Here is a 12,500-nt window from a genome sequence, read left to right as displayed (position 1 = left end):
CAGCGTGCAGGGGGCGGGGCTTAGCGGTCTGTGAAGCTGCGGAGGGTCAGTGTGGAGCATCAGCGGCAGCGGCACAGAGTTCAGTCCGACTCTACGCTGCTTTCTGACGGATCTACTCCCCGCTTCTGCCCCGGGGCATGTTGGGATTTACCTGGACCTGTACCTGACTGGACCCGGGACTGATTTGCCGGATTAATTTTTAAAAACCTGCTGTTGTCCGCTGGCTGGAGGAGCGCGAGACCACCGGTTGACACCTTGAGCTGCGGAGGAGAGGATCTGATTCACTTTCTGACCGAAAATCTCCCCTCCCTCCCTTCACGTTGAGCGTCTTTACAGTTCAATTCAGGGGCTGTTTGCAGTTTAAATTTAGCCTACAAAAGTGGACTGTAAGCGGGGTACAGATAACCGAGAAGTAACGGTCATTTCAGCGGCCGTTAGAGCTCAATTTAGCCTACAAAAGTGGACTGTAAGCGGGGTACAGATAACCGAGAAGTAACGGTCATTTCAGCGGCGGTTGCTGTCAAACTTAGCCGAGAAAAGGGGACCGTGAGTGGGGTATAAAGAACCGTGAAGTAACGGTCATTTCAGCGGCGGTTGCTGTCAAACTTAGCCGAGAAAAGGGGACCGTGAGTGGGGTATAAAGAACCGTGAAGTAACGGTCATTTCAGCGGCTGTTACAGCTCATTTTAACCGACAAAAGGAGATTGTAAGGAGGGTACAGATAACCGAGAAGTAACGTTTTGTTCAGCGGCTGTTGGAGCTAAATTTAGCTGACAAAAGGAGACTGTTCTCTGGCAAAGACAGTTACGTTTAGGCACAAAAAGATTAATTAAGATTAGAGAAAAAGAGAAGGGGGAGACTTCTGGCAGAGGGGAGATTTTCGCCACAACACCGGCTCCGTTTACCCGGTTTATCTACCCGGGTTAAGTGAACCAGGTCGCTTTCACCAGGTGATCTGATCGTCCGCACAATGCTGTTCAGATCCCGCAGATCCTCCGGACCCTGAAGGCATCAGAGAGCCGGAGCTCGCGCCGCAGAGATGCCGCTGTCCGCGCCCTGCAGGCGGGACAGAACCGCGTCTGACGCGGACGCGGTGGAGCGGCAGCGCTCAGTGAGGGAGCGTGTGGAAGCCGCAGTGTCCGGGCTCGCGGAGCTGGAGTACCTGCGGCAGCGGCAGGAGGGGCTGGTCCGCGCCGCGCTGCCGCGCTGCCGGGAGGCGCAGCGGAACTCCGAGGAGAAACTCCTGGAGGAGAACATCCTGCTGCTCCGGAAACAGCTGGTAGGTCCTGACCTTTGACCCCAGGGCTGCTGGGAGTTTATTCTCAAAATCCCAGTTTTGTCTCAAAATATTAAGACTTTTATTGGCCACTACACATTTGAAAAGTGTTCCTGATTGGCTGTTGGCATATTAAAATCAAACAGAGAGCTCAACAGTTCCAGAAGTAAAACTCTCGTTGATTTTCTCCATAAGGATTTAGATAATCTGCCATGAAGTCTAAACCCTCTGAGGTAGACACACACACACACACACACACACACACACACACACACACACACACACACACACACACACAACCAATCAGAGATCATCTCCCATTCCCTTTAAAAGCCAGGCGTGTTTGGACCTTGGAGCATTGCTGTTATGATGGAGGATCTGCACCGTAATATTTGTATTTGTAATCTTCTGCGTGTGTGTGTGTGTGTGTGTGTGCTGCTGTGCGTCCCTGTGTGTGTGTGTGTGTGTGTAACAAGCATAGTGTGCACGTGCTGTGCACGAGCCTAGGAGCATTTTACTAATGCTCTGTTAAAATAACAATGAAATGCTGCGTTATTGACTTTAGACCAGGTTTTTGTTGGTCAATGGTGCCATCACTTCCCACTGCCTCAAGATAGCACCTGAACACACCTCCCTGTAAGACCAGCACGCCCAGAATGCACCTGAACACACCTCCCTGTAAGACCAGCACGCCCAGAATGCACCTGAACCTACCTCCCTGTAAGACCAGCACGCCCAGAATGCACCTGAACACACCTCCCTGTAAGACCAGCACGCCCAGAATGCACCTGAACACACCTCCCTGTAAGACCAGCACGCCCAGAATGCACCTGAACCTACCTCCCTGTAATACCAGCACGCCCAGAATGCACCTGAACACACCTCCCTGTAATACCAGCACGCCCAGAATGCACCTGAACACACCTCCCTGTAAGACCAGCACGCCCAGAATGCACCTGAACACACCTCCCTGTTAAGGCGCTGACACACCAACCCGATTATTGTGCCGTCCGTCAGAGGGGCTTTGACTTGTTGAATCGGGAGGAGGGCAGTCGGACTCCATGACCAATCTGATTGGTGGAGCGCTAACCCTTGACTAGCGAATCAGTGCACTTATGTTACAACACTTACCGGAAACGGGGAGCAGGATGAGCGTGACGAGAGTCTCTCAACATCTGACATTAATCTGATAAACTGACCTTTGTTGATCTGAAATGAAGACAGATTCAGCAGCTGCACGGCCTGTTTCTCTCTTCAGATGTTTCCAGAAACACGTTACGGTGAACTATTTTAGGACAATATGAGATCGTATTCTGAACGAGACGCCATGATGGTCGGGGAGCAGCCAGACCCACGTGATGCGTTCGTCCAATCAGCTGCCGGTTTTCAGTTTTTTGGCGACAATCCAGATGAGCGCCGCCTGCTGTTATGGAGACGTATTACGTCTCGTCTCTTCGGTGTTCTGAGGAACTTTCTGGACCAACTCGGGGAGACTGATCAGTCCCGCTGGCTTTACTGCTGACGGTCGGCGTCTGGTCGGTGTGTCGGTGGCTTAAGACCAGCACGCCCAGAATGCACCTGAACACACCTCCCTGTACGACCAGCACGCCCAGAATGCACCTGAACACACCTCCCTGTAAGACCAGCACGCCCAGAATGCACCTGAACACACCTCCCTGTGGGGGGGGACACTTCACTGCTGAGCTCAATTCTCTGACGACGATGACGTCATTTATGATACGATGAAGCTGATTGGGTAGCAGGTTGTTGTGTGTGTGTGTGTGTGTGTCTCTCTCTGTGTGTGTGTGTGTGTCTGTGTGTGTGTGTGTGTGTGTGTGTGTGTGTGTGTGTGTGTGTGTGTGTGTGTGTGTGTGTGTGTGTGTGTGTGTGTGTGTGTCTGTGTGTGTGTGTGTGTATGTGTGTGTGTGTCTCTGTGTGTGTGTGTGTGTGTGTATGTGTGTGTGTGTGTGTGTGTGTGTTCTCTCTGTGTGTGTGTGTGTATATGTGTGTGTGTGTGTTCTCTCTGTGTGTGTGTGTGTGTGTGTGTGTGTGTGTGTTCTCTCTGTGTGTGTGTGTGTGTGTGTGTGTGTGTGTAACTCCCAAACTTCCCCAAATGTGTAACTGGGTTGTGTTTACCCCCCCCCGTCAGACTGAACCTCTCTTTAGAACTCTCTCTACATCTCGTCTCAGTCTCAGATGTTTTGGGACAAATGTTTGTGGACACTCAGCTGTCGCCTCTGTGCTGCGTTCAAGTGCAACTTCTAACGCGCTGGCGAGTCGGTGTGAAGTCAAACAGCTGTGAGGGGAAGCTTCCCGTGTTCCTGCCGAAAACCAAACAGCTGTTTTCATATCAAACGTCACAAAGTGTCAAAATAGGGTCAAAGAAACCGTCGAAAACATGTCGGAAAAAAAGCTTTTTTCTTTCAGTGTTTAACAGGAAACTAAATCTACAAAACATTAAAAAACTGTCACACACACACACACACAGAGACACACACACACACACACACACACACACACACACAGAGACAGACACACACAGACACACACACACACACACACACACACACACACACACAGACACACACACACACAGACACACACACACACACACACACACACACACACACACACACACACACACACACACACACACACACACACACACACACACATAGAGAGACACACACAGACAGACACACACACACACACACACAAAAATAACACATAACAGCTGTTTTTTTGCAGGAAATGTGACGTGTGTTGCTTTCTGGACTCTGTCCGTCCTGCAGATTTAAACTGGAATCCCCCCCCCCCTGTATCTGGATCAGATTGCCCCCCGTATCTGGATCAGCTTGACCCCCCCCTCTGTATCTGGATCAGATTGCCCCCCCCGTATCTGGATCAGCTTGACCCCCCCCTGTATCTTGATCAGATTGCCCCCACCCCTGTAAGAAAGAACAAATGGAGATTCCTGTGAGCTGCAGCTGAAACTCTACAGATCGTCTTTCAGCAGCTGAGACACAAACAGAGAAATGTTCAGACTTCATCCTCATTCCCCCTGCTCTGGTGTTCCCCCCTCTCATTCCCCCTGCTCTGGTGTTCCCCCCTCTCATTCCCCCTGCTCTGGTGTTCCCCCCTCTCATTCCCCCTGCTCTGGTGTTCCCCCCTCTCATTCCCCATGCTCTGTTTCCCCCTCTCATTCCCCCTGCTCTGGTGTTTCCCCCTCTCATTCCCCCTGCTCTGGTGTTCCCCCCTCTCATTCCCCCTGCTCTGGTGTTCCCCCCTCTCATTCCCCCTGCTCTGGTGTTCCCCCCTCTCATTCCCCCTGCTCTGGTGTTTCAGCATTCTCATTAATGGGTCTGTGCGTTATTGTAGGAAAATTAATGCACACCGATTCGTATGATATCTTACAAAATAGGCGGCTGCCAGCCGGTAATATACTTGAATACTTGAGATCAGGCTGAGATCAGGCTGAGAACAGTCTGAGATCAGGCTGAGATCAGGCTGAGATCAGGCTGAGATCAGTCTGAGATCAGGCTGAGAACAGGCTGAGAACAGTCTGAGATCAGTCTGAGAACAGTCTGAGATCAGTCTGAGAACAGGCTGAGAACAGGCTGAGAACAGTCTGAGAACAGTCTGAGATCAGGCTGAGAACAGTCTGAGAACAGTCTGAGATCAGTCTGAGAACAGGCTGAGAACAGGCTGAGAACAGTCTGAGATCAGGCTGAGAACAGTCTGAGATCAGGCTGAGAACAGTCTGAGAACAGGCTGAGAACAGTCTGAGAACAGGCTGAGAACAGTCTGAGATCGGGCTGAGAACAGTCTGAGATCAGGCTGAGAACAGTCTGAGAACAGTCTGAGATCAGGCTGAGATCAGGCTGAGAACAGTCTGAGAACAGGCTGAGAACAGTCTGAGATCAGGCTGAGATCAGGCTGAGATCAGGCTGAGATCAGTCTGAGATCAGGCTGAGAACAGGCTGAGATCAGGCTGAGAACAGTCTGAGAACAGTCTGAGAACAGTCTGAGAACGGGCTGAGAACAGTCTGAGATCGGGCTGAGAACAGTCTGAGATCGGGCTGAGAACAGTCTGAGAACGGGCTGAGAACAGTCTGAGATCAGGCTGAGAACAGTCTGAGAACAGTCTGAGATCAGTCTGAGAACAGTCTGAGATCAGTCTGAGAACAGTCTGAGAACAGTCTGAGATCAGGCTGAGAACAGTCTGAGAACAGGCTGAGAACAGTCTGAGAACAGGCTGAGAACGGGCTGAGAACAGTCTGAGAACAGGCTGAGAACAGGCTGAGAACAGGCTGAGAACAGGCTGAGAACAGTCTGAGAACAGTCTGAGAACAGGCTGAGAACAGTCTGAGAACAGTCTGAGATCAGGCTGAGAACGGTCTGAGATCAGGCTGAGAACAGTCTGAGATCAGTCTGAGAACAGGCTGAGAACAGTCTGAGAACAGGCTGAGAACAGGCTGAGAACAGTCTGAGAACAGGCTGAGAACAGTCTGAGAACAGTCTGAGAACAGTCTGAGATCAGTCTGAGAACGGTCTGAGAACAGTCTGAGAACGGTCTGAGAACAGTCTGAGATCAGGGTCTGAGAACAGTCTGAGAACAGTCTGAGATCGGTCTGAGAACAGTCTGAGAACAGTCTGAGAACAGGCTGAGAACAGTCTGAGAACAGTCTGAGAACAGTCTGAGATCAGTCTGAGAACGGTCTGAGAACAGTCTGAGAACAGGCTGAGAACAGTCTGAGAACGGTGGTTAATCAGATGTTTCTGCTCTGGCGCAGGAATGCAGCACATGACTGACCTGAGAGCAGCGCTGCATTACCCGCATGCTTTCCATCTGATACACACTCTGTTTGTTTGTGTGTGTGTGTGTGTGTGTGTGTGTGTGTGTGTGTCCTGGAATGAGCAGCAGTGTGTCTGTGTGTGTGTGTGTGTCCTGAATGAGCAGCAGTGTGTCTGTGTGTCTGTGTGTGTGTGTGTGTGTGTGTGTGTGTGTGTGTGTGTGTGTGTGTGTCCTGGAATGAGCAGCAGTGTGTCTGTGTGTGTGTGTGTGTGTGTGTGTGTGTGTGTGTGTGTGTGTGTGTCCTGGAATGAGCAGCAGTGTGTGTGTGTGTGTGTGTGTCTGTGTGTGTCTGTGTGTGTCTGTGTGTGTGTGTGTCTGTGTGTGTGTGTGTGTGTGTGTGTGTGTGTGTGTGTCTGTGTGTGTCTGTGTGTGTGTGTGTGTGTGTGTGTGTGTGTGTGTGTGTGTGTGTGTCCTGGAATGAGCAGCAGTGTGTCTGTGTGTGTGTGTGTGTGTGTGTGTGTGTGTGTGTGTGTGTGTGTGTGTGTGTGTGTGTGTGTGTGTGTGTGTGTGTGTGTGTGTCCTGGAATGAGCAGCAGTGTGTCTGTGTGTGTGTGTGTGTGTGTGTGTGTGTGTGTGTGTGTGTGTGTGTGTGTGTGTGTGTGTCTGTGTGTGTGTGTGTGTGTCCTGGAATGAGCAGCAGTGTGTCAGCGAGTCATCCAGACTCCAGTTTTTTCTCCCTGAGCAAACTGTCTGCGTCTGTTTTTATTGACATCTTTATACTACTAAGTCAGAATGATACTACATTATAATATTACTAATTATTTGTTATTTGAGAGATTTAATGCAGAAAAAAGCATCAAATAAAACTGTGGAATGTTTTGGGGAGTGTAGTTTAATGTGAAGTTCTCAGCTGTCGGAGGATCGTCTGTAAACATTCAGCAGTCGCTCTGTTGGCAGCCCTCCAGATCACATGATCACATTCAGGGATAATTGAAAGCCAAGAATATACCCCTAACCCTCCGTCCCACAGGGAGGGACTCCAAATATCTCTCAGCTGATGGACAACATAACTTAGGGCGAGACGCTTCAGGCTAAAACATGCTTTGGTCAGTTTATAGATGCTTATCTTCCATAACTTCTTTCAGACTAGTGAAAAGAAAACATTCTATTACCAAACCCACCAGACTCCATGTAAATAAATAGTGATTTTATGATCGTAAAACACACTTCATTTAAAGTCAACAGAAACTAAATTAAACTTTGAAAAGACGTCTTAGTTTGTCTTTCCACTGTTGCAACAATCACCACTCTGGTTTGGTTTAAATAAACCCTTAATTCACCCATTTACATGGATGGAAAGTGGAAAGTGGAAACATGCTGGCTCTATACACGCTAAAAGTCCTGATTATTTACATGGAGTCTGGTGGAGATATGCTGGCTCTATACACGCTAAAAGTCCTGATTATTTACATGGAGTCTGGTGGAGATATGCTGGCTCTATACACGCTAAAAGTCCTGATTATTTACATGGAGTCTGGTGGAGATATGCTGGCTCTATACACGCTAAAAGTCCTGATTATTTACATGGAGTCTGGTGGAGATATGCTGGCTCTATACACGCTAAAAGTCCTGATTATTTACATGGAGTCTGGTGGAGATATGCTGGCTCTATACACGCTAAAAGTCCTGATTATTTACATGGAGTCTGGTGGAGATATGCTGGCTCTATACACGCTAAAAGTCCTGATTATTTACATGGAGTCTGGTGGGTTTGGTGATGGGGATTTCTGGGCTGTTTAATGTTAAACGGAAAAAAAAAAGGATCTTACCCTTTAACAAAAAGGTTGATTGTGTGTCTCTGTGTGTGCGTGTGTGTGTGTGTGTGTGTGTGTGTGTGTGTGTGTGTGTGAGAGAGTGTGCTTGTGTGTGTCTGTGTGTGTGTGTGTGTGTGTGTGTGTGTGTGTATGAAAACATCAGTTTCTGTTCAAACATCTGCTGAACATCACCAGGAGATAAAATGGCCTGTCATCCTCGCTATGTGCTGCGTTCAGGGTAGTTATCTCGGCGTGTTGATGTGACCTCTGACCTTTGGTGTCAGATTAACATCTGCAGCTGCAGGCTCAAAGCAAAGAGAGCAGCCAGATGTTTAGAGAGGAAACGTGTTCAGGACTTCTGTCTCGTCCAGCGTTTAAAAATATCCCGTCTTTTAGATCTAACTGCCAGTATTATGACCACCATATTGGAGCGAATGATTGTTTCATTATTCTCATTTTCATTGAAAAATATGAAGTTTAAAATGATTAAAGTGAGGATCTTAACCAAAGGAAATGTTTCCTTTAAGCTGCTTACACACCCACCAGACGGCCTTTACTCACCCACCAGACGGCCGTTACGCACCCACCAGACGGCCGTTACACACCCACCAGACGGCCTTTACTCACCCACCAGACGGCCGTTACACACCAACCAGACGGCCGTTACTCACCCACCAGACGGCCGTTACCCCCCAACCAGACGGCCGTTACACACCAACCAGACGGCCGTTACTCACCCACCAGACGGCCGTTACACACCAACCAGACGGCCGTTACGCACCAACCAGACGGCCGTTACTCACCGACCAGACGGCCGTTACTCACCCACCAGACGGCCTTTACACACCCACCAGACGGCCGTTACACACCCACCAGACGGCCGTTACTCACCCACCAGACGGCCGTTACCCCCCAACCAGACGGCCGTTACACACCAACCAGGCGGCCGTTACTCACCCACCAGGCGGCCGTTACACCAACCAGACGGCCGTTACACCCACCAGGCGGCCGTTACACACCCGACCAGACGGCCGTTACGCACCCACCAGATGGCCGTTACACACCCACCAGACGGCCGTTACACCCACCAGACAGCCGTTACACACCAACTAGACGGCCGTTACTCACCCACCAGGCGGCCGTTACACCAACTAGACGGCCGTTACTCACCCACCAGACGGCCGTTACACACCCACCAGACGGCCGTTACGCACCCACCAGGCGGCCGTTACACCACAGGCGGCCGTTACACCCGCAGGCGGCCGTTACACCAACCAGACGGCCGTTACTCACCCGCAGGCGGCCGTTACACACCAACCAGGCGGCCGTTACACACCCACGCAGGCGGCCGTTACACCCGACCAGGCGGCCGTTACGCACCCACCAGATGGCGTTACACCGCAGGCGGCGTTACACACCCACCAGACGGCCGTTACTCACCCGCAGACGGCCGTTACACACCCACCAGGCGGCCGTTACTCACCCACCAGGCGGCCGTTACTCACCCGCAGGCGGCGTTACACCCAACCAGACGGCCGTTACTCACCCACCAGGCGGCCGTTACTCACCCACCAGACGGCCGTTACTCACCCACCAGGCGGCCGTTACACACCCACCAGGCGGCGTTACTACCCACCAGACGGCCGTTACACCCCACCAGGCGGCGTTACTCACCCACCAGACGGCCGTTACTCACCCACCAGGCGGCCGTTACTCACCCACCAGCGGCGTTACACGCCCAGGCGGCGTTACTCACCCACCAGACGGCCGTTACTCACCCACCAGGCGGCCGTTACACACCACCAGACGGCCGTTACTCACCCACCAGGCGGCGTTACACCACCAGACGGCGTTACACACCCCCAGACGGCGTTACTCACCCACCAGGCGGCCGTTACTCACGCGGCACCACCCGCAGGCGGCCGTTACTCACCCACCAGGCGGCCGTTACACACCCACCAGGCGGCCGTTACACCCACCAGACAGCCGTTACACCACCAGGCGGCCGTTACTCACCCACCAGGCGGCCGTTACACACCGACCAGACGGCCGTTACACCGACCAGGCGGCCGTTACTCACCCACCAGGCGGCCGTTACACACCCGACCAGGCGGCCGTTACACACCGACCAGGCGGCGTTACTCACCCACCAGAGCGGCGTTACACACCCACCAGGCGGCCGTTACACACCGACCAGGCGGCCGTTACACACCGACCAGACGGCGTTACACCCACCAGACGGCCGTTACACACCAACCAGACGGCCGTTACACACCCACCAGACGGCCAGACGAATTATTGATCACTAAAATGATAGTTAACATTAGTCATTACACTTAAACAGCTGATGGAAGTCCAAACTGCCTGAGAGCTTCTCCTGTACTATACGGTAACTCCTCTACTATGAGACAGGAAGTCTCGTGGTTATGACCCAATCGTTAGCCTATTGTTATAAAAACGTCTGCTACGGAGCCATAACGTGAGCTACAAGGTAATGGAGCCTTTTATACATTGTCGTGTTTCTTTAGAAATAAACAACGGACAAATAGAGTCTTTAAACGCTTCAGATGTAAAGGTATTCTCTGTCAAAGTGACGTCAGAATGAATGGCAGTCAATGGGATGCTAACGGGATGCTAACGGGATGCTAACGGGAGGTGATGGCTTGGTAGCATCAACATGGCTCCATAGGAGCTACGCGTTGTGAGGAGAAGCTGACCCCCTCGCCAGACTGTCAGACGGCCGATTATCGTGTTGGTGTGTAGCTGGCTTCAGTCGGTAGGACAGGGTTTGTCTTTGAACCCCCCTCTATAGTCCTTTTGGGGCTTTTTTTCCGAAGTTTTTGTTGCTGCTTTTTAGACGTTTTCTTTGAGTTTTTCGTAGCTTTTCTCAATCCATGCAGACATATCCCGGGACCTTTCTAGATAGTCGGAGATCTCAACCCTCCTTCAATGCTCTTGAATGGTAGAGGGATCTGAATTATATTTAGTATTTATTATTGTTGTGTTATAACATGTGTTGTATGTTGTATTATAACGTGTGTCCTCTACTTTCCTCTTGTCCCTCGCTGCTGCAACAATGTGGATTCCCCCACTGTGGGATTAATAAAGGAATCTGACTCTTGAATCTGAAGGAATAAAGGAAAAAGTGAAATATGAAACAAGAACCAGATGAAAAGATGAAATGTAAAGTGATGACGTCTGTGTCTGTCAGAACTGTCTGAGGCGGAGAGACGCAGGACTCATCAGCCAGCTGCAGGACCTGGACCGACAGATCAGCGACCTGCGGTTGGACACAGACGCGTCACATGACCCGCTGGAGACCGACAGCCGACCCAGCTCAGGTACGCCTTATTATTCATTTTATTTGATAGGGACCGTGCATTATGAACATTGTTGTGTAAAAAAACAGCATGTAAATATGCCAGAATGAGTAAAAATAACTACTTTTCATCTGCAGTCCCTAGGCAGGTGACATAGGACTAACATAGAGACATCTGCAGTCCCTAGGCAGGTGACATAGGACTAACATAGAGACATCTGCAGTCCCTTGGCAGGTGACATAGGACTAACATAGAGACATCTGCAGTCCCTTGCCAGATGACATAGTACTAACATAGAGACATCTGCAGTCCCTAGGCAGGTGACATAGGACTAACATAGAGACATCTGCAGTCCCTTGCCAGATGACATAGTACTAACATAGAGACATCTGCAGTCCCTAGGCAGGTGACATAGGACTAACATAGAGAAATCTGCAGTCCCTAGGCAGGTGACATAGTACTAACATAGAGACATCTGCAGTCCCTAGGCAGGTGACATAGGACTAACATAGAGAAATCTGCAGTCCCTAGGCAGGTGACATAGGACTAATATAGAGACATCTGCAGTCCCTAGGCAGGTGACATAGGACTAACATAGAGACATCAGCAGTCCCTAGGCAGGTGACATAGGACTAACATAGAGACATCTGCAGTCCCTAGGCAGGTGACATAGGACTAACATAGAGACATCAGCAGTCCCTAGGCAGGTGACATAGGACTAACATAGAGACATCTGCAGTCCCTAGGCAGGTGACATAGGACTAATATAGAGACATCAGCAGTCCCTAGGCAGGTGACATAGGACTAACATAGAGACATCAGCAGTCCCTAGGCAGGTGACATAGGACTAACATAGAGACATCTGCAGTCCCTAGGCAGGTGACATAGGACTAGCATAGAGACATCAGCAGTCCCTAGGCAGATGACATAGGACTAGCATAGAGACATCAGCAGTCCCTAGGCAGGTGACATAGGACTAACATAGAGACATCAGCAGTCCCTATGTAGGTGAAATATGACTAACATAGAGACATCTGCAGTCCCTAGGCAGGTGACATAGGACTAACATAGAGACATCAGCAGTCCCTAGGCAGGTGACATAAGACTAACATAGAGACATCAGCAGTCCCTATGTAGGTGAAATATGACTAACATAGAGACATCTGCAGTCCCTAGGCAGGTGACATAGGACTAACATAGAGACATCAGCAGTCCCTATGTAGGTGAAATATGACTAACATAGAGACAGCAGTCCCTAGGCAGGTGACATAAGACTAACATAGAGACATCAGCAG

The 12,500-nt window shown here is 50.5% G+C and overlaps 1 protein-coding gene across 1 annotated transcript in view; it reads left to right on the top strand.

Annotated features, from left to right (window-relative positions):
* Nucleotides 1-40: 40 nt before the first annotated feature.
* Nucleotides 41-12,500, top strand: part of dact1 (dishevelled-binding antagonist of beta-catenin 1) — a 25,441-nt gene continuing 12,981 nt past the window's right edge. Inside the window, exons 1-2 of the mRNA XM_078277532.1 lie at nt 41-1,279; nt 11,097-11,226. Of these exons, the coding sequence (XP_078133658.1) occupies nt 1,040-1,279; nt 11,097-11,226 (370 nt within the window). The 5' untranslated portion in view covers nt 41-1,039. The remainder of the gene's footprint in view (nt 1,280-11,096; nt 11,227-12,500) is intronic.

Source organism: Sander vitreus, chromosome 20 (genome assembly GCF_031162955.1).
Source record: "Sander vitreus isolate 19-12246 chromosome 20, sanVit1, whole genome shotgun sequence".
In the NCBI taxonomy this organism is placed as follows: domain Eukaryota; kingdom Metazoa; phylum Chordata; class Actinopteri; order Perciformes; family Percidae; genus Sander; species Sander vitreus.
This window is presented reverse-complemented; position numbering and strand designations above follow the sequence as displayed.